At 63.1% G+C, this 22,500-nt stretch overlaps 1 protein-coding gene across 1 annotated transcript in view; it reads right to left on the minus strand.

Annotated features, from left to right (window-relative positions):
- PTCH2 (patched 2) overlaps positions 1–22,280 on the minus strand; it is a 57,146-nt gene extending 34,866 nt beyond the window's left edge. Inside the window, 2 exon segments of the mRNA XM_065553717.1 lie at positions 20,376–20,568; positions 21,778–22,280. Coding sequence (XP_065409789.1) covers positions 20,376–20,568; positions 21,778–21,882 — 298 coding nt within the window. The 5' untranslated portion in view covers positions 21,883–22,280.
- Between the last annotated feature and the right edge of the window lie 220 nt (positions 22,281–22,500).

Genomic DNA, 22,500 nt, shown 5'->3' on the forward strand with positions numbered 1-22,500 from the left:
GGTTAAAAGGGCGGCTCTAAACCAAGAGAGCCCAAAGCACAGACCTCCAGACTGGAGCGCTGGGAGAAGACCACAGCCCAGTTGGAACCCCAGAGGTATGGGGGTGGGGAAAGGGCACAGGCCGCATAAACCTTCCCACATGCGAACTGCGAGTGCCATCAAGCACCCCCGACCTAAGGGGGGGCGTGGAACGGAAGGGGCCTGGTGTAACTCCCACCAAGGAACTGGAGGGATGCGGGGGCATCCATGGGAACGGGGGTAGGTTCGAACTTCCCCAGGTCACTGGCTAAAGTGACCCCGCTCAGTTCGGTCTCGAAGGGGGGAGAGATGTGACGAACTGGGACTGTTCTTGCTGGGGTGTGTGAATGCTGACAGGGGAGTGTGACTAGGATGGTCTGCATCGGGGGATGGGAGCCGGCCCAAGGGAACATACCTGAGCTTGTAACATGAGAACCCAGGAGGGGGTTGGAGGTCAGATGACTCCGGGGCCCGGGAAACTGAACAAAGGCGGTGGGAGGGGTCGCTAAAGGCAGAGTGCGGGAAGAGGGCTGGAAGCGAGCTGGAGAGATGGCTGGGAGACAGAGATGGCTCTGACCCCCCAAGGGGGGTGGGCTGGCATGCCCTGGGACCCCAAGCTGGACCTAACTGAGGGGGGCCCTGTTGTCTGTGCCTGCAAGACCTGTCTTGGACTGTATTCCTGTCATCCAAATAAACCTTCTGCTTTACTGGCTGGCTGAGAGTCATGGTGAATCGCAGGAAGCCGGGGGTGCAGGGCCCTGAGTCCCCCAATACTCCGTGACAGCCTCTACCAAGTTAACCCTATGCGGGTTCGGTCTGCTCAGTCTGTCCTTGAGCTTGGGGCACTGGGCCCGAACGTGGCCTCTTCGGCCGCAGTAATAGCAGCTCATGTCCTGTGGGTCCCCTCGAGCCGGTCGGTTGTCCCTGACGCTGGGCATTCCCCGTGGGAGGGGATTCCCCATATTCCCTCTTTGGGAGGTCCCAGGGTGACTCTCTCTCTGCATCGCGGCGGGCCTGTTCCTTTGGGGCTCCTCCCTGCCACCCCCTGACCGGCTCTTTACAAACTCATCAGCCAGCTGCCCGGCGTGTCGCGGGTTCTCTGGCTTTCTGTCCACCAACCACAGCCTCAGGTCGGATGGGCACCGCTCATACAGTTGCTCCAGTACCAGCAGTTTAATCAGGTCCTCCTTCGTCTGGGCCCCACCAGCCCACTTGCTGGCGTATCTTTCCATGCGGACGGCTAGTTGCAAATATGAGATCTCAGGGGTTTTATCTTGACCCCGGAACCTTTCCCGGTACATCTCAGGAGTCAGCCCAAACTCACGTAGCAGGGCCTTTTTGAATAGTTCGTAGTCCCCTTTCTCTGCCTCTCCCAGTTGGCGGTACAATGCCACGGATTTGGGGTCCAGTAAGGGGGTAAGGACCCGGAGTCTGTCCGCGGGATCCACCCGGTGCAGCTCGCAGGCCGTCTCAAAGGCCTCCAGGAAGTCATCCATGTCCTCCCCCTCCTTGTATGGGGCCATGATGCACTTATCAAAGCTCCGTGCAGTCCTGGGTCCCCCCTCACTCACCGCAGCCGGGGGTTCGCTGCCCCTCAGTCTCGCCAGTTCCAGTTCATGCTGACGCTGTCTCTCATTCTCCTGTCTCTGTCTCTCTTCATGCTGTCTTTGTCTCTCATTCTCCTCCCGTTCACGCTGATGCTGTCTCTCTTTCTCCTCCCGTTCATGCTGACGCTGTCTCTCTTCACGCTGATGCTGTCTCTCATTCTCCTCCCGTTCATGCTGACGCTGTCTCTCTTCATGCTGTCTCTGTTGTTCACGATCCTCCAGCTCCCTCAGTTTTAGCTCTTTCTCCCATTCCAGCCAATTCCGCTCCCCGGATGCCGAACGTCGCCGGGAGGCTCCTCTGCTGGCCGGCGGGCTTCGCCGGGGGGACCCCCTGCTGGCCGGGGGGATCACGGCGCCTTCGGTATTTGCTGGGCTCCTCCCCACCCTTCCCCTAGGCATAGGAAGGAGGGGTCTCGGGAAGCCCTCAGCAGCCGGCTGACCACTCCCAGCTGGGACAGACACTGGTGCCTGCGCTGCATTTGCCAGGCTGCTTCCCTGAGACACAGGGATCAGTTCATTCGCGCGATCTTCCGCCTCCAGCTGGGCAATGAGCTGTTCTTTGGTGAGCCTCCCAATGCGCAGCCGCCTCTGCTTGCACAGCTCCACCAGGTCGCTCTTAAGCCGCTTGGCATACATCTTCCTGCTGGCCACTCACCGGCCTGTGTGCTCACAGCTCCCCACAGTTCCCAGGGAGACCCCTAGTGTGCCAGCCCTTCTCGAGGTCACCACCTCTCTGCCAGGGTCGAGCTGCAGACTCCTCCGCCCCTGGGACCACTCGCTGCGATCCCCCCGGGGGACCCTGTTACTGCAAAAGTCCTTCTCGCTGGTCACACACTCCCAGGGGTAATAACCGTCTCTCTCCCACTCTTCAGCAGGCCTGGTCCCCGTCAATCCCCCTTCGTTTTACTGCTCCCCAGTCACTTACTGCAGGAAGCGCCGTCCACGGGGTGCAGTAGATCCCACCGCTGCCACCAGTTGTTGCGGATTGTGGGGGAGTTAGGGCCCTGCACCCCCGGCTTCCTGCGATTCACCATGACTCTCAGCCAGCCAGTAAAGCAGAAGGTTTATTTGGATGACAGGAATACAGTCCAAGACAGGTCTTGCAGGCACAGACAACAGGGCCCCCCTCAGTTAGGTCCAGCTTGGGGTCCCAGGGCATCCCAGCCCACCCCCCTCGGGGGGTCAGAGCCATCTCTGCCTCCCAGCCATCTCTCCAGCCTGCTTCCCGCACTCTGCCTTCAGCGACCCCTCCCACAGCCTTTGTTCAGTTTCCGGGCCCCGGAGTCATCTGACCTCCAACCCCCTCCTGGGTTCTCATGTTACAAGCTCAGGTATGTTCCCTTGGGCCGGCTCCCATCCCCCGATGCAGACCATCCTAGTCACACTCCCCTGTCAGCATTCACACACCACAGTAAGAACAGTCCCAGTTCGTCACAGGGGCACCCCACGGAACGGGCGGGGGATGGGACGCCATGCAGAACGGGGCACCCCACGGAACGGCCCAGGACAGGGGACCACACAGAGGGCTGTGCCTGCCCAGGTTTCCTTCTCTCATTCTGTTTATTATGGTAGCACCTACAGCCCCCCCTGCAGCCTGGTGCCCCACTGTGCCAGGCACTGCCCATGCCCCTGCCCGGAAGGGCACACTGAGGGGTACCTGCACCCAGAGAGGGGGTGACTTGCCACCGTCACCCAGCCAGCCAGTGACCCAGCTGGCACCCAGCCCCCAGGTTTACAGTCCTAAAGCCCAGATCCCAGCAGGGCGTGGCCTGGGGCTGGGAGGGAAGGAATGGCAGCAGGGCCCAGCCTCCGTCCAGCGCCCGACTAAGGGAGCAGGATTGGGACCACGCTCCGTCCCTCCAGCTCACGGCTCAGTGCAGCACTCTGCCAGCTCTGGCTGCCGGCCAGCGCACGGGAGGCCAAGCGCAGCGAGAGCCAGACCACAAATAAGCAACAGAATCTTCGCCTTTAATGACTTATTATTTCTTTCATGCTTTTATTTTTCCATCGCCCCCTCCCTGAAGGGCCCCGGGAACAGCTGGGGACAGTCGGATGCCAGTTGTGAAGGAGGCCGTGCCAGGGAAGGCGGGGGGAGCCATTGTGCCTGTGAAAGGGGACAGTGAGACGCAGGGGGTGCTGCGTGGGTGTCGGAAGAGGCATCCAATCCATTGCCGGCTGTTTGGGAGGTCAGGCGGGAGGTGCACTGAGCTGCTGCGGGCTCAGCCCAGCCACCCAGGAGAAACCCAGCATGGAGAGAGAGAAAAAGAGGGGCGTGGGAGAGAGAGATGGGGTCCTCGGGGGGGCTATGAGGATGGACAGACAGCACCCGCTAGCGAGCTCGCAGGCCTATTGTCTAGCCCCTCCTGCCGCGCATTCCCCAGGGACCCCCCAGCGATCCTGCCCCCCAGCCCCGAGCCCCAGCCATCCAGCTGCTGGGGATTTCCACGGTGCGTCTGTTGTTACCACCGATTGCCGCTGCAGGAACTGCACATCTGCAAGTGTTGGGGGGGGCGTCCCTTGTAATTAGTGTTAATTTGGAACAGGGCGCTCCGAGCCACGGGAGAGCTTCAAAGGCGACTGAGGAAGCCTCAAATTCCAACCCCCTAATTAACCAGGGAGCGAGATGAAAAAGACAAGGCCGAAGCCCAGGCCTGCCAAGCGCACTTCAAACGGGAGGCTTGCTGGCTGGCCGGGCCAGGCCTCAGCGCTGGCACACGGGGTGCGCGCCCACCCCGGCCCCCCGGATCTGAGCGGAGGGAGAGCCACCATGCCAGGGGCGAGGGGGCTGCGCGGGGGGGAGGGGAGCATGCGGTGGGGGGAGGGGGCTCTGCCAGCCAGCAAGATAGCAACAATGAGCATGTTAATGAGGAGCGCTATGCAAATTCTCCTTTCCTCCAATTAACAAAAGGAGCACTTGGCTTTCTCATGCACCGGGTCCCTCCGGTTCCAGCCAGCCCTCCCTCCCCCCCACTTGGGCTTATTAATGTCCTTTGCCAAATTGCCTCTGAGTGGGGTTTTGGAGGCCCCCCCACAGCCCTGCGGTCGGAGCAGCTGGGTCCCAATCTCCTCTGAGCCCTGCGGGCTTGGGGTGCCAGACCCTCCCACTCCCCCTTCCCCTTGTGCTTCAGCGTCCAGGCACTGAGGGACCCTGCCCCCCCGGGAAACCCGGGGGGCTGAGGATGGGGCACAGGAGCCTCGGGGCAGAGCCTGAGCCCGCCCCCCGACATGCCCCCGAAGAAGCCCGGCTCCCCCCTGTAAGCTGGACCTTGCCCCGCACCAGGGACCCCTCATGTCACTGGTCGAGCACGGCCTGGCCTGGCCCAGTCGGCAGGGGATGGACCCACCGGGACCAACAGGGCTGTGCCCATTCTGATGCCAATCGGCCTCCACACACAGCTCCCGGATGGGCCCCTATTCCCTCCCAGGGCAATTCACACCCCAGGGCTGCTCTGTGCAGTATGGCCATGTCCTTCCTGGGCTGGGGCAGCCACAGCGGGAGGAGACCTGGGAGCCCACGCGGCCACGCACTCCACGGGAGCTGCCCTGCGTGTGCCAGGCGAGGGCGGAATGTACCCAGCCCGGGGGCAGGAGCAGACAGGCTGCACCCTGGTCTGGTGCCCTGAACGTAGCTCCCCTCAGAGCCACATGGGCCGGGGAAAGCAGCCAGGAGGGGATGCTTTCAGAGACATTCAAGCTAAGTGTGCCCTGCACCCCAGGGTGGCACCAGCTCTTCCCCTGGTTCCCAGCAGCACCGCCGACCCCTCTGGCCAGGGCAGCCCCACTGAACGCGCCAGGCGTGGGGAATTACTGCCCCTCTGCCCATGGCTTGGTCTGGCACTACCCCCTCCCCGAGCAAAATCTCTCCGGGGCATTTCCTCGGCAGCAAAACCAATCGGATGGTCATCCCAACTCGCACGCCAGCAGCCGAGCTCAGGGGCCCATTGTGCCAGGGGCTGCACCCCCGCACCCGACAGACAGGCCCTGCCCCATCACCGCCTCCAGTCTCAATGCCAGGCCTGGGGGGGGGGAGAGGAAGATGCTGGGCCAAGCTCCTCTAGCAGGCAGAGACAGGGACACAAGCGACCATGCTGCCCCCCAGCTTCCCCCTTCAGGGAGCAGGGCAGATGGCAACAGAGGGCCCAGGCCAGCTGCTGGACTAGGACCAGGTGCCCACGGATGGGCAGAGAGGTGGGGCTGATGCCACGCCAGCCCAGTCCACGCTACTCTTTAAGGGCACTCTCCTTTGGTTGCTATAGCAACAGCATGGCACCCACCGGCCATCACCCAGGCCTGCTCTGAGCTGGGGTGCGCAGTGCTATCCCCGGAAATGCCCGTCTGATGCTGAATGCGCCCAAAGGAGCATCTCCTGCCCCGCCTCGCACCGAGGATGGACCCGGCCCCCTGCAGCAGGCCCTGCCGTGGGCGCTGCCCGTCTCTGAAGCAGCACGGCCCCGTGATTCCCTTGGGGCCCTGCTGGCTGAGGTGTCGCCCCCCCTTGGCACGCAGCCCAGCAATGGGGCCCAGCGGGCGGGTATTTCCTGGGGGTTGGGGCGTCACCACAGGGTCCCCCTGCACCGCTCAGCATTGGGCTCCCAAGTTCCAGGGGACGCAGCAGCTAAACAGATGGGTAACAGGCACCAAGGAGAGGATCTATGGACCACATCCCATCCCTCAGGCCACTGCCCCATCGTCCCCCCCCACCCACACACCAAGGAGCCAGGGGGCCCCCCCTTTTCCCTAGGCAGGCTGGGCTGCAACCTGCCCTCAGAGATCTCCCCAGCCCCCCACAACCAGGAGGGGCAGGGATGTCCCCATGGCTGCCAGAGCCCTACACGCAGCTCCACTGTCTGCACCTGCCATCCATGGGTTCAGACCCAGGCCGCTGCTGCCTGGGATGGGCCGTGAAAGGGGACCCGAGGCCACCCCAGCTTCTGCAGGGCAGCACACCCAGCGCCGCAGCCACTGCGGCAGGAGAGTTTGGGGCTCCCCTCTTCAGGGCAGGGCGGGGTCACCGTGACCAGCCAGTGCCCCTAAACTCAGCCTCCAGGAGCTGAATTCACACCCCAACGCACTGCCCCTCGCGGCCTCCAGCAGAGTGAGCGAGAGGATCCGGTCCTGCCCACGCTGCTGCCAGCTGCAAAGCCTGGCAGACTCCGCCCCAACCTGCCGCTGAGCCGCCCAGGATGCCCTGAGCCATGCCCCAAAGCTGCGGAGCAGAGCGCGGGCCGTGTGGGACCCAGCAGCCAGCCAGCCCTACAGGGCGCTCACGCCCCAGCTGGGAGAGGGCAAGTGGTCGGTTGGAGGACAGGGTGGAATTGCATACGGCGTCCAGGTGCATCAGGAACACGGCATAGCCAGATGCAACCTAACTGGGCAGGGAGAGATGCTCTCGCCAATGGGCCTGTCACCACCAATACCCCTCAGCTCCTTGCCCGCCCCTTCGTGCTGCCTGCCCCCCTCCCCGGCCCTCACACCTACAGCCCAGCAGCGCCCCGCTCTGGGGGTCCTGAGGTCACATACACACACATCACGGCCAGCAGCACCCCCTCCCACGCGCCCTGCAGGAACCAGCACTGGGGGAGAGCCGGGAGCTCAGCCTGGGGCCCACCGAGCCCTGGGCCTCCCTGCTGAGGCTGCCGACAAGGGGGCAGCAAGAACCACGGGCGATGGCAGCTTCTGGGCCTACGGGGAGCCCGGCTGAGCCCCCCCAACTCATCACACGAGCCACCCAAGAGCCTTGTCTGGGAGGCAGGGCTGGCAAAGGCTGGACCCCGGCACCTGCCCCTCTCCCCCAGACGCTCCCGCTCTAACAGCGGCCATACGAGCAGAGCTCCCAGGAAACCCGCCCATCCATCCCAAACCCCCATCACCCTCAACCGCAGCGTCAACCCGCCTGGCCAATCCAGGGGCATCGTGAGCTGATGGGCCTGTGAACCCCGGTCTCCCAGCGGGCTGCCCCCCACTGCACCTCCCAGAGGCTCAGAGCACCCAGCGGGGCTTCTACGGCAGGGGCGCCCAAACTGCCCCCTAGACAAAAAGCCCCGAATATCAAGACTGTCCCTATAAAATCTGGTCACCCTGCTTAGAAATCTATAGGCTGAGTCGCCCAGGAATGATGACTGCAATTCCATCCCCAGCCCTGGCAGGGCAGTGAGGATGAGCATCTGGAGTGGGGGGACAGAGTGTCAGGGTTCTAGTCCCTGTGCCTCGGTTTCCCCACTGGCAGCAATGGGACTAATGATCCTGCGGGGTGGGAGGCTGTGTGCCATACTGTCTGCAAAGTGCTTTGAGATCCTGGGACAAAGGGCAAAAATCCCAGGTCGTTCTAGACACACACGGGGAAATGGCTTGCTCTCCCAGACGAGAGGCCCCGTGTGAAGCCAGCTCTCTCCTCCCAGCCAGGGGCTGCCAGGCAGACGAAGAAAGCCAGGGCCAGGAACACAGACAGACGGCAGCCTGGGGGCTCTGGATACTGGCTGCAGGCTGGGGAAGCTCCCTGAGGCTGGCCCGCTGGGCTGGACACCACTATGAAGCGTGGGGGCCACTCTGGCACCTGGGCGCCTCCAGCTATGGCCCCCCCCCATACCACCCTACAACCTGCCATGGGCTCGGAGCCCTGATCAGTCCTGCTTGGGCTCCTCCCTACTGCTCAACCTCGCGATCGCAGGGGATCATAGCCTGAGCCCATCGCCCTGGTATCTGGGCTCCTGGAATCTCCTCTCCCCTCCCTGTGACGAGCCCTGTGGTAGCAGTTACTGGCACCCACTGATTTCACGGCTCCCCCCACGGGGTCCTCAAACATTAGGGTCAGGCCTGTTCCAATGGGGCTGCCCTGCTTTTGTACCCGCGGGGAGCCGAGCGGGTATGGGGCCATGGCGTGGGTACAAAGTGCTGCAGGGCTCCTGGGCCGGGACAGAGGGGACACCCAAAGCCCCCCACATAACACACAATGGCATCACACACAGCCTGGACCCCCGCGTAACACACAATGGCGTCACACACAGGCTGCCCCTCCCCCCACCCCCGTGTAACACACAACAGCATCGCACACAGCCCGGGCCCCCTGCGTAACACACAATGGTGTCACACACAGGCCGCCCCCGTGTAACACACAACAGCATCGCACACAGCCTGGACCCCCGCGTAACACACAATGGTATCACGCACAGCCTGACCTTCCCCCAGCATAATACACAACAGTGTCACACAACAGCGTCGCACACAGCCCGGGCCCCCTGCGTAACACAAAAAGGCCAGGCCCCCCGACATCACACACACTCACACAACATCACACCAAGTGGCACCGGAGCCGACTCACCTGCTGAATGATTCAGATAATAACGTGGCATGGAGAGGACACTTATAAAGTTTGCGGACAATACCAAGCTGGGAGGAGTTGCAAGTGCTTTGGAGGAGAGGATTAAAATTCAAAATGATCTGGACAAACTGGAGAAACGGTGTGAAGTAAATAGGATGAAATGCAATAAGGACAAACACAAAGTACTCCACTTAGGAAGGAACAATCAGTTGCACACATACAAAATGGGAAATGACTGCCTAGGAAGGAGTACTGCGGAAAGGGAGCTGGGGGCCATAGCTGACCACAAGCTAAGTCTGAGTTAACAGTGTGACACTGCTGCAAAAAAAGCGAACCTCATTCTGGACTGTATTAGCTGGAGTGTTGTAAGCCAGACACAAGCTTCCCGGCTCTCCGAGCTCTGGTCAAGTGAAAAAATTCTTCTGCTCTACTCCGCACTGATTAGGCCTCAGCTGGAGTATTGTGTCCAGTTCTGGGCGCCACATTTCAGGAAAGATGGGGACAAATTGGAGAAAGTCCAGAGAAGAGCAACAAAAACGATGAAAGGTCTAGAAACCATGACCTATGAGGGAAGATTGGAAAAACTGGGTTTGTTTAATGTGGAGAAGAGAAGACTGAGAGGGGACATGATACCAGTTTTCAAAGACATAAAAGGTTGTTACAAGGAGGAGGAAGGTAAATTGTTCTCCGAGGCGAGGAAAAGAGGCAATAGGCTTAAATCGCAGCAAGGGCGGTTTAGGATGGACATCAGGAAAAACTTCCTAACTGTCAGGGTGGTTAACACTGGAATAAATTGCCCAGGGAGGTGGTGGAATCTCCATCATTGGAGATTTGTAAGAGCAGGTTAGACAAGGGATGGTCAGGGACAGTCTAGATCAGGGGTAGTCAACAGGCGGATCATGGACCAAGTCTTGACTGCCAGACGCTTTTGAACAGACCACACACTCTTTTTATTTACTATCATCATGATTGTTGTCATTTTTGTATTATTTTCTCTAGAGTCTGGACCTTGACTGTACCTGGCCCCAGAAACGTGGACTTTGACAATAAATAATTGATCACTGCTGGCCTAGATAATCCTTAGTTCTGCCATGAGTGCAGGGGATGATCTCTCGAGCTACCTTCCAGTCCTTCTATTCGATAAGGACCGTGACATCACACTGCGTCACACGTGACATCACGCCTTTCCGCCAGCTGGGGGAGGCTAGCCCCCAGCCCCGCCCCTTCCATGCCCTCCCCCCCCCCACTGGTCCCTGCCCCAGGCTAGCGCCCCCAGGCCCGGAGCACCGGGAGAGCGGGTGGCACGGCCCGAGCTGGGGCCACCACACAGAGTGGGAAGCGGGAGGGGGGCTCTGGGGGCGGAGCATGGGTGGGGACACATCTGGCTGTTTGGAGCGGCACAGCCTCCCCAGCCTACAATACCCGCCGCCCATGTCTGGTGCCTCACAATGACACACCGTGACATCATGATCCCCCAAGAAAAGGGGGGGGGAACACACTGGGCTGGGGGTCCAGCAACCTGAGTTCAAATCCCCACTCTGCAACTTTGGGTAAATCCCAGGATGTGTGAGCACACGCACCGTTCCTCAGTTTACCATCCATGCAATAAGGCTAATGATTTGTCTGCGTAGCCTGGGAGCTTCTTGCTGGCAGGGGCTGTCTCATTGTGTGTCCGGGCAGCACCTAACACAACAGGGCCCTGATCTCAGCTGGGGCCGGCAGGTGCTACCATAATACACCTGGTAAGGGCCCCATTGAGAAGTGGCCCTCGTCTGTGCATGCCCCCGGTCTCTGGGGTATTTCCCACACCCATCGGTGTGCAGGAGGCCACGCAGTGCCGTGCACGAGGTTTAACAGCCCAGCCAAGTTAATTACGACAATCTCCTCCTGCGTGCACGCAACCCTGCCCCCGCCGGGGCCTCTGGGATGGCACTGCCAACCCCAGGGAGTGCCCAGTATAACAGGCCCCACTCCTGCAGCCAGGAGCAGCCCCATGGCAGCGATGGAGCCGCAGCAGCCAAGCGCTGGCCCAACACAAGCAGGGAGGGCAATCCGGGGCTGGGGTGGCCACCTGACTGCACCAGGCCCTTGCTGTCCTGTGGCCGCTGGCCCACGAGGCTGCCGGGTTCGCCGCAGAACAAGGCTGCTGCTATGAGACGAGCCAGGCTTGACTTAAGGGCCCATAAAGACGGGTCCTTCGCTGCCTAGGCCGTCGCCAGGCTCCCTGCTCCTCTCCTGCCATCCGTCCAGCCCCAGCAGGGGCCAGCCAAGGGCCTGCCCAAGCCCAGTTAGTCCATAGGGCTATGATAGGGGCCTTTCCAACAACATGCTCGGCTCAGGCCCCAGAGGGGAGATGCCCCATTGTGCTCCGCTGGGACCTGGCAGCCCAGCCCTTCCCTGCCCCGGGACGGGCCCTGATTCCCTTTGGGGTGGGGGCAAACGAGAGACGTGCCCCCCCCCAGCGCTCACTCACACACACACACACACACACACACATGCCCGCGTGCTCTGACTCCGCTCACTAGCCGCGGCCCTGAGGGCTGCGGTGCACGCAGGCCGGGGGCCACCTTCAAAGTGTTGTGGGGCGGATTAGCGGGATTAGGGAGCGGGTGAAAGGAGCCGTGCTGCTTCGGAGGAAGTCGCGCCGAGGGCAGGCTAAAAGAGCCATTTTCACCTGGCCCGCCCGCAGCCGCCAGCCTCGCCTGTCACAACACGGCCGCGGGGGCCCCCGCTCTGCTCCGCAGCCCCTGTGCCCTGGGGGGGGAGGGAATACAGCCAGTTGGATGCCTGGGGTGGGCACTGGAGGGTCTGAGGGGAGGGGTGCCTCCCCTCAAACAGCCCCAACAGGGAGCCCCCCCACCCTGCTGGCGGGGGCAGCAGCTGGGGGTCCTCCTTGCACGCAGAGAAGACCCCGGGCTGGGGGATGAATGCCGCAGACTAGGCCCCCCACAGACCCTTCTCTCACAACCCTGGCCCCCCAAAAGCAGGTTCTCCAGCCGCCTTTCCAACCAGACAAGGCAAAGGGCGACTAGCTTCCCCGGCCCAGCCTGCATCTATCGGTGCCAAACAAACGTCTTTATCACTAGAAATCCCAAGGGCTGGCTTCTGGGGGTGGCGGGGGGGGGGGAGGGGAAAGGCCTCTCCTGAAGGAGCTCCCAGAGCCGCAGCCGGGGATGAGGGGCAGCGCGACCCCCCAAAATATGGGGGGGGGAGAGAGTCGGTTGGGAACCATTCACAGCTAAGACTCCTGTCAGCACTGACATAAATTTCCACTGGTGTTGGCATTTAGGCCCTGGCTATTTCCATATGTATAGGGCTGCCTGGACTAATTATGCTAATCATCTCCTCTGTCGGGCGCTGTGAAAAATGGCTGCATTAGGCACTCCACTGCCTGCTAATGTGCCTTAATGCGGGGCTGAAACATACATTCATCCCCCTCTGAATGGGGGAATTTTTCCACTTTGCTGCCTTCATTCAGGCCCGAAATGAAGGTTTTGAACTCAGACCACTTTTCCAGGCCCGAGGAGGAAGCAGAGAATAAAACTCTTCTCGGCCCCTCTCCCTGCTCCCTCCCCCTGCCACCTAATAGAAAACACCAAACACTAAAATGCTGCCGTCCACAAAACTCTCGCCGGGTCTTTAAAAAAAAAAAAAAAAATCAGCAATTTTTCCATCCATCACAAGCGATCAATCGGTCACTTGGGGGGGGGGGGGGCAGGGGGGCTCTGAGAAGAGAGCCAGGAAGATACTTCCCCCCCCCACCATAGAAAACCAAAGATTTCTGCCCTCACGCAGCTTTGGCAGATTGAGCCGGGCTCCGACGCTGAGCTGGCTTCAGACAAGAAAGCGCCTTTCACAGCCAGCCCCGGCTGCAGGGAGAAGATGCTTCAGAGCAAATGTCACAGCGGAGGGAGCAAACAAAGCAGATTGTGACGCTAACGGAGCAGGCTGCGGTGTGTTGGGGGGGCCAGGCGAGGATCTTCCGCTTGCGGCCTGAATACAAGCCTGGCTCCCTCTTTCGCTGGTGCGGAGAGCGAGGTCTGTCCCCGAGGGTCTGGGCTAGCATCTGGGTTGCCCCCTCCCCCCAAAAAAGTCCGGAGTAAATGATCTTGGGATGCCAGCCAGAGGTGGGCGCACCTGCCAGTCCCCTCTCTGGGGGGCAGTACACAGCAGGGGGAAGAGACACGCCCAGGCAGCTGAACTATACCAAGCGCAGGCTCCAGTCAGTCAGATGTCCCATCACCAGCTCTAAAGAGCCGTGGGATTTTGGGGGGCACCCAACTTGAGCCATCTCCCGCGGGCTAGTGGTTCACAGGGTGGTTGCTCAGCACTTCCCGACAGAGCGACTCCCACGGCATCACAGCACCCCAGGTCAGGCTCCCCACTTCCCTCTGGAAAACGGGGCCTGTGCACGGTCTCCCCGCTCGCTCTGCCACCCTCACCCAGAGCTCCCAACTCCTCCGGCCGCAGCCAGGAAGCGGCTACCAGGGGATCCGATGCGACTGCCCTGGCTTGGTTTCCCGTGACCTCTGCTGCCCACACCATCCAGTGACGGCCCTGATGGACTATATCCCCCCACCCGCAACGCTACTCCCCCTCCCCAGGCTAGTGTGCCGCAGACACCCCCCTACCCCCCATGCACATACTGCTCGCCAGCTGGCCTGGATTCCAGCCCAGCACCTACACCCCTCCTCCCGCAGGCCGGCTCCTCGCTCGGCTGTTAGCACCCCCAGTGCCTCTCTGGAGCCTGCCATTAGCCAGGAGACCACCCAGCACTGCCAGTGCCCACCCCCAGCCTCTGCTCTGCAGACGCCGCCACTCCCCTCCCACTGGATTTCCTCGCCCCCGGGCCCAGCTGGGAGCAGAGGCCAGGGCGCAGCTCCTGGAATGTGCGCAGGCCCCCAGAACACCTCCCCAGCCCCCCCATGCTGGCCCTTTGACACATGGCTTCGTCCCTCTTTCAAGGGGCACTGCGTGGAGATGGCAGGTCAGCTCCAGACAGATCCCCCGGACTAGGGGCCCGTCGCCCAGCTCCCCCCCAGCGAGCTGCACGTGCCCAGGGGTTCGGCCCCCTCCTGCCAGCCCACTGCGTGCCACCACAGTGACGACACCTCCCCGAGCAGACAGCCCCATAAGCCACGCTGGCTCTGTCTGAAATGAAGCCAGGTGGCTACAGAGAAGCCTGCCACACCGGGCGGGTCAACAGGCCACCAGTGCCTCCTGGTCCAACCCCAGCCAGGGCCGGGCCTGGCACTCAGGGTCCAACAGCCCAGCCGCTGAGCGGGGCACATGCTACCAGTCTCAGGTGCGAGGGGTCCAGCATGCACATTGGCCTCCAGGGGGCGCTGCTGCCCAGGAGCTCGGGAGCCGTGGGGGGACCTGCGGGTGGGATCTCGGTGAGGGCTGCTGACCAGCACCTGCCAGACAGCTTCCCTCCAGCATCTGCTACCCACCCACGGCTACTACCCAACTTCCCTCTGCCCTCCCCCCATGGCTGCCTCCCTCCCCCCATCCCTAAGTCCCGCCCCGCCCTCCCCAGGCTGATTCACAGAGGCCAGGCTCCGAATCTCCCCTCTCTGCCCCCCTGGTCCCACATACCGGAGCGTGGGGGCAGTGAGCCCCCCGCTTTCCACAGTCCTTCCGCCGGGGACAGGGAGCGGGGGAGATTCCCGCACGCCAGGTGGCTGGGAAGCTGCTGCACAGGGCACTGGGGCTAACGCAGCCTTCCCCTGACCCAGCTCTCGGCCCCATAAATCATCCTCAGCCCAGCCCCCTGGCCCTGCAAACACACTCAGACGGCCAGGAACAGCTGCCAGGTGGCCAGAGGTAACTCAACACTCAGCCGGGGGGTTCAAAGCCTCCAAGAAGCTAATGGCTTTAGAGGCACCTAATTGAACATTTCCACAGGCAATCCCAGTTTACGGGCGCTGCCGCCTCTTTCCCCATCCCCCCCGGTGGATCAGGGCAGTCAATAACCCCTTCTCCATCATGGGCATGGCCTGTATGGCCTGGGCCGGTTTCCATTTTCCACGTGCCACCCCTCCTGCTTCCAGCGGCAGCTGTAACCCTGTCACGTTCCCTCCCTCCGCAACGGTCCCGATCCCGCCGGCCTGGTGCAGGAGGCGAGCTCTCATGACAGGCTCCACCATGGGAATGGAGCGGGCCCCTCACAGGCCGGCCCGATGCCGGCCTGCCCCGGGGAGGAGAGAGTCCGGCGGTAGAAAGATACCCAGATAACCCTTGCAAGTGACCCGCACCCACACGCTGCAGAGGAAGGCCAAAAAAAAAAAAAAAAAAAAATCACGTCCCTGCTAATCTGACCAGGGGGAAATTTCTTCCTGACCTCATATATGGCATGAACCTGTAGAAGAGAGTGCTCATTGCCACCTTAGAGCACTGGCCCCACCCAGCGCCATGTCCCATCTCCAGCCGGGGCCATCTCTGAAGAAGGAGACAAAAAAATCCCAGAATGCATTGGGGGAGGGAAAATCCCTTCCTGACCCCTGCCAGTGGGGGTCTGAAACCCTGAAGCATGAGTGTTTGGAACATAAGCCATAAACTGGAAGTGAGCCCCAGAGGTGCTGAGCCTGGCCCCCACCATCACAAGCGGTCCCACCAGAGAGTCATGTTCATACGTATCCTGCCCTCTCTTCAAACTCATTACGTTGTTTGCCCCCCACTGTTCCAGAACCTGAGCTCTCCGACGAGGAGAAACTTTCTGCTAATTCCCAGCCTGAATTGGCCCCTGGCCGGTTCGTACCCATTTGTTCCTGTGCCAGCACCACCCTTCAGCTTAACGAGCTCGTCGCCCTCCCTAGGTGGCGTTTACCCCGGGTGTATGGCAAGAGAGCAAAGATCAAATCCCCCCTTGGCTCCTCTCAGCAGCCAGGCCCTCAGGTCCCTTATCATCCTCACAGCTCTTCCCTGCACCAGTCCCAGCCTGTGGCAGGCTCCACACAGCAGCTGGGTGTGCGGCAGGGTCTGTGCTGCACGCTGGGGTCTGCTTGCTTCCTTCCCCCCACATAACAGCAGGGGCAGACCCATCCCTGCTTTCACCTTCTGGAGAAGCCCGAGGCCACGGCAGCCGGCAACATGTCCTGGAGCGTGGAGCCCCTTCCCAGGCTGGGAGCTTGATCAGTTGCTGCTGTCGCCCGGGGGCACCCTCTCCCCCCATAGGCGTGCTCTGGGCAATGCTCTTCTGCATGCAGGGCAGCAGGTACCTAGCTGCATTGCCAGGGAGCCAAGCGCTGGTGCAAGGTACCCGCCCGACAGGACCCGCGAGGCCTTGGCTTCTCCACAGGCCAGTGTACGCTTCCCATATAGTGCCCCCAGCCCATGGGACTCGGCCCTGCCGTGGGGAGAGACGGGACTTGAGCCTCCCTGGCCCATTCTGTCCTCAGTCTCGCTACCGAAACTGCTCTAGGTCTGCTTAGTGCCCGCCGCGCTGGGGCTGGTTTGGAGCGGGACCCTGGGCACCCCCACACCCTGGCTGACAACGGATCCCATCCCCTCTGTCACCAGTGACCCCGATCCGCGGGGAACCTGCGGCTCTACTCGTCGGCCGAGCGCAAAGGCACCAGTGACAGAAAGGATCAGGGACTTCAGCTGACCCGGCTCCAGCCCCGTCCCAGACCGGGGCTGACTGCTCCGGCCAGTCCTTTCCAGCCGATTTCTCCTTTGCCCCACAGAGATACAAGCAGCAGCTACCCTGAGCCGTCTTGTACCGGAAAATCAACCCCAGGGCAGAGAGACCCCTCGCTGCCACCCACCCCGGCCCCACTCCTCGGTGGGACCCTCTCCCCCTGCTCAACATCACACGTATCCCGGGGCCGAGCCACTGCCACAGGACCTAGCCCCCATGCCCACTTGATGAAGGGGTCAGCCCCGGCTCCGCAGACTGATGGGAATCCCCAGGGCCGGCTGACGGAAGAGCTGGACGTGGCCCGAGGCCCTGTGGTAAGGGCTGTGCCATTGCCCTGCTGGGAACCAGGAGCGAAAGCCATCGGCACATGCCGGCCTTAGGGAACGGCAGGCGGCAATGCCCATGGGCAGAGTGAGCTGCCTGGGGTCCCGACATGCAGCCCAGCACTGTGCCAGGGGACACGGCAGCCGCTCGACCTGCTCCAGACCCTCCAACAGCACTTACGCCCTGCACAGCCCAGGGGCAGGGCACTACACTGGGCCCTTCTTTGCATGGAGCCCCCCCCCCCAAATCTACCCATCACTGAGCACCAGCGCGCTCAGCACAGACCGGAATATCACGCCGAGCCACGGCCCAGAGGAGTTCAGTCTCGGAAGCACAGATCTGACCGCACAAGCTAGCCTCAGCCGTGTGATCGTCTCACAGCCAGAAGGTTCGCACGGCGTCGGCAGATATCACTCGGTTATCGGCAGCGCTTGGCACTACCCTCTGCCCATTCAAAGCACTGGGCAGATGTCACCTGACGCCACCTTGCAGCGCGCTACCAAGCAGGTAAAGGTTATCATCTGCATTTCACAGATGGGGAAACCGAGGCACAGAACGGCCGCTGGAAGTGCCCAAAGACCAGTGGGTAAGTCAGAATTGGACCCTGCCTCCTGAACCCACGACCGTTCCTCTAACCCACACAGCCCATCGCACGCCCGAAACACTCGCAAAGCCACCACCATTGCTCAGCCCGCCAAACACCACCCAGGCAGCACAAAGCGGCCTCTCGGGCGAACACGAGTCAGCACAGAGCAGCCCTGAGCCAGACAGCACGGCACCCAGGCCAGCCCCTGACACATCCTCTGGCATACAGAGAATCTCAGAACCACCACAATCCTGGGCTTCTATGTCACCTGAAACTCCCGCCACGCTTTGAGATCTCACATGGAGCAGATAGCCAGCCGTCCCAGCACACCTTGATTCAAAGCACTCCTCCCCACACATCTCTCCCCCCCCATGCCACACTGTTCCCATCCCCCCCTTTGAGACTCACAGCCCAGCTCTCATCTCCCTCAGGAACACATCTGAGATCCTGGTTCCTTGCCCCGTTCAACCGACACCAGTCTTGAAAGCTACCGAACCCAAGCAACCAAAATCCCCCATGGTACAGCCTTGCTTTGCATGCGGATAAAAGCGGGGGGGGGGGGGGGGAGGAGATAAGACCTCGCCTCCTTTTCTTAACAGCCACTCAGACACCCCTCTTCTCTGTGTGAAACAGGTGTGTAAACTTTACTGGCATTCACGCTGGGGGGGGAGAGAGGGAGGGGGGCTCTTTTAAAGGGCTGGGCGAGTAAAGTTGCTTCTATTGTTGAACAAAGTCCAAGAGTAGCGGAGGACCACACATGGAGCTGGGGGGCGGGGAGGGAGGAGCGCTGTAGCTCAAAGATGGCTGACACAACCGGAGGGTGTGAAAGTCCAACCTGATGTGGCCTCGGAGAAGGGCTGCGAGAAGAGGCTACGCGGGTGTCCCAGGGGCAGAGAGGCCAGAAAGGAAAGTCCTCCCGGAGCACGAGAAGGAAACCTCGGCGCGCCCGGCAGCCGCGGGGAGAGCGTAGAATTCCAGGCTGAACTTATTAATAACAAAGGAATCATTTTTATCAAACGTTTCCACTAGGAAATGAGACTTTGCTCTCGTCTGCCCCTTGCTTTCGGCTGTTTGTGTTCTCACTCGATTCCCTTCTCCCTCTCCCCCCGGGGGGCAGGCGCACGTGCCCCGAGCCAGCCCGTAACCGACAGCGCCGTCAAAGGTTTCATTATCTCCTCCGTCAGCACCTTCCGGATTTTCATATCAATAATGCAATATCGGAGCAGGGGCCTGGTGCGTCTCATTTGCGGAGGGAAAGAATTTAATTACACGCGCCTCCGCGGAGACACGGATGTGCATCGACAGCCATCAGGCTCCCGCACAGAACCCCGTGCACCCGCCATGGCGTGCACGCCCAGGCACACCCCCCGGGAAAGCACTCCCACGGGTGCCCCAGAGCTACCGAAATCTTGGGGAATGCACTACCTCATCAGTCTCCATTCACCGAGCGCCAGGAGCTGCTCTGGGAATGCCAGAGGATTCAAGGCAGCAAATACTTCCATAAGGGGCCGTGCATTGTTCTACGAATTTTTACACAGTGGGAGGGGGCGTGTGTACGGTCATATCCGGACATACATGTTTGCATGGGTTCACATGTTCATGCATGTGCAGCGTGGGGCTCTCCCTGTATGCATTTCTCCTATAGCACAGCCAAGGTGTCAAAGATGAGACGGAAGCGGAGCAGAGCGTGGATCACAGGCAGGTTCACACCTTGGGAGGGCTCCTGGAGGATCCCGTCAGAGCCGAACCCAGCTGGATTCCGGTTCAGCCGCCCAGACTCATTCGTTTCCTGCCTACAACAGCCACCATTTCCTCCTACCCCACAGGGGCACGGAGATCCTGCCCCACAGCGCCCAGACAGCCCCACAGTGCCCTCTTGCCCCACCGCGCCCAGACAGCGCCCTCCCGCCCGACAGCACCCAGACAGCCCCACAGCACCCTCCCGCCCCACAGCGCCCAGACAGCCCCACAGCGCCCTCCCGCCCCACAGTGCCCAGACAACCCCACAGCGCCCTCCCGCCCCACAGCGCCCAGACAGCCCCACAGTGCCCTCTTGCCCCACAGCGCCCAGACAGCCCCACAGCGCCCAGACAGCCCCACAGCGCCCTCCCGCCCCACAGCGCCCAGACAGCCCCACAGCACCCTCCCGCCCCACAGCGCCCTCCCGCCCCACAGCGCCCAGACAGCCCCACAGTGCCCTCTTGCCCCACCGCGCCCAGACAGCCCCACAGTGCCCTCTTGCCCCACCGCGCCCAGACAGCGCCCTCCCGCCCGACAGCACCCAGACAGCCCCACAGCGCCCTCCCGCCCCACAGTGCCCAGACAGCCCCACAGCACCCTCCCGCCCCACAGCGCCCAGACAGCCCCACAGCGCCCTCCCGCCCCACAGCGCCCAGACAGCCCCACAGTGCCCTCTTGCCCCACCGCGCCCAGACAGCGCCCTCCCGCCTGACAGCACCCAGACAGCCCCACAGCGCCCTCCCGCCCCACAGTGCCCAGACAGCCCCACAGCACCCTCCCGCCCCACAGCGCCCAGACAGCCCCACAGCGCCCTCCCGCCCCACAGTGCCCAGACAACCCCACAGCGCCCTCCCGCCCCACAGCGCCCAGACAGCCCCAAAGCGCCCAGACAGCCCCACAGTGCCCTCTTGCCCCACAGCACCGACAGCCCAGCCCCCAGAGCACCCTCCTGCCCCACAGCGCCCAGACAGCCCAGCCCCCACAGTGCCCAGACAGCCCCACAGCGCCCAGACAGCCCAGCCCCCACAGTGCCCAGACAGCCCCACAGCGCCCAGACAGCCCAGCCCCCACAGCGCCCTCCCGCCCCACAGCGCCCAGACAGCCCCCCAGCCCCCTCCCGCCCCCCAGCCCGGCTCTTACCTTCCACCCAGAGCTGCTCCAGGTCGGTCTCGATGGCGGCGGCGCGGAGCCCCAGGGCCAGCGCCCCGAAGAGCAGCAGCCCGGCGAGCAGCACCTTGCCGCAGTGCCGCTGGATACGGCAGCCCAGCGCGAAGAGCAGCGCCTGGAACCGGGCCCGCAGCCACAGCGGGGCCTTGGGGCCCCCGGCCTCGCCCTGGGGGGAGAGGGGCAGCGTTACCCCGGCCCGGCCCGGCGGGACCCCGCCCCATGGGGCCGGCTGCGGGGGGAGGTGACAGGTGCTCGCATCACCCCCCTCCGCCTGGGCCAAGGGACCCCGGCGCCTGGCTCCCCCCCGGGGGTGTCCTGGGGAGCAGGGCGCCCCCTGCGCGCAGCGTCCCCCACCGCTGCCTCTGCCCAGCGAGACAAGCTGCCCCCCGCCTCGCAGACCCCCGCCGGCTCGCTGCGCCCCCCCCACTCCCCCGAGGGTCCCCGCGTCCGTCCCCCCCCCGCCCGGCCGGCTCCCTGCACCCCTCGGGGCCCCGCGTCGTCCCCCCGCCCGGCTCCCTGCACCCCCCAGGGTCCCCAGGCCCCCCCTGCCCGGCCGGCTCCCTGCGCCCCCCTGCACCCCCCAGGATCCCCGCGTCCCCCCCCGCCCGGCCGGCTCCCGGCGCCCCCCCCCCCACTGTCCCCCAGGGTCCCCACCCTGCCCGGCCGGCTCCCCCCCCCCAGTTCCCCAGAGTCCCCGCGTCCCCACCCTGCCGGCTCCCCCCCCCAGTCCCCCAGGGTCCCCCACCCTGCCGGCTCCCTGCGCCCCCCTTCTGCACCCCCCAGGGTCCCCGCGTCCCCACGCATTTGCTGGGTTATCTCCCTCCCTTCTTTATGCCCCTGTCAGCTCCATCCAGCCTGACCCTTCCCCCCGGGCCATTGGCTCGGGTCAGTGATGGGGGTGCAAGGTCCCCCGGGCTCCCCCCTCTGGCTCCGCGCAGCAAGGGCTGGGGGGGACCTACTGGCCGCAGAGTGTCACACGTTCCGGGGGGGGCGGCCCCAGGGGGATGCGACCGAGGGGCGAACTTCTCCCCAGAGAGGCCCGGCGCAACTCCCCAGTTTGCCTGGCATCCCTCCCCGCTCCCCCTCCAGCAAAGCCGCATCCGGGGGCACCGGCCGCGCTCCGCGCCAACCCGGCAAGGAAAGGGGGGAGGGCGCAGCCCTGTGTCCCCCCAAACGGCCGGGAAACCGAGCTCCCGGAGCCGGCCCCCCGGCCGGGGCAACGCCAGGGCGCACGCACCTCTCCAAGCGGCTCCCTCCCCGAGCTGCCCGGGACCAGGGCGGGGCAGATTTTAGGTGCCCCCCCCCGACTTGGCCGCGGCCTCCCCGTTGCAGTGTCCCCGGGGGCTCCGTGGGACGGGCTCTGCCGCCCCCTCACCTTGGAGATCCGCTTCAGCGCCGAGACGGCGTGGGCGCAGCCGGCTCCCCGGCCGGGCGGAGCTGAGCTCGGAGCGCGCTCTCCAAAGCGGGGCTCCGAGGCCATGGTCCGGCTCCAGCGGGGGTCGAGCGAGGGCGGGCGGGGACGGCGGAACGGCGAGGGCGGTAATCCAGGGGGCAGCGGGCAGCATCCGAGGGCTCCGCTCTGCTCCGGGGAATCCCTTCCAACATTATGTGGCCAGCCCCGGGGCCATGCGAGCGGGCCCCGTGCGCCCTCCGGCTGGGCTGTGCACTAACGCGGCGTCTTGGAGAGCACCGGGGTGCGGCGGGGGGCACCCACAGTGGAGCCACACGCGCGGGGAAAACCCCCTCCGAGCCGGCGGCAGCAGCCGATCGTCAACTCTCCCCCGTGCGCCTCGGATCCTGTCCCACCAACATTGGGAGCGAGCCGCAGCCTCCCTTCCAGATCATGAAGGGGGGGGGGGGTGATGGGAAAGCGCTCCGGTTCCCATTGGCTAAGGAAGAGGCAAATTACTTTGCAAACATCTCCTATTATTAGCTGCTAAGCAACAGCTCACCAAAGTGGAGACGAGGGAAGACCACCCAAGCAGCCCCCCTCGCTCCCTCCCTCCCGCAAATCAATGAGGGAGAGACTGGAGGGAGCGGAGAAGAAAAAAACTTCACTAAACACAGGAATTCTGCTCCAGAGCCTTTCAAATGCTCC

Source organism: Chrysemys picta, chromosome 8 (genome assembly GCF_011386835.1).
Source record: "Chrysemys picta bellii isolate R12L10 chromosome 8, ASM1138683v2, whole genome shotgun sequence".
NCBI classification, from domain to species: Eukaryota; Metazoa; Chordata; order Testudines; family Emydidae; genus Chrysemys; species Chrysemys picta.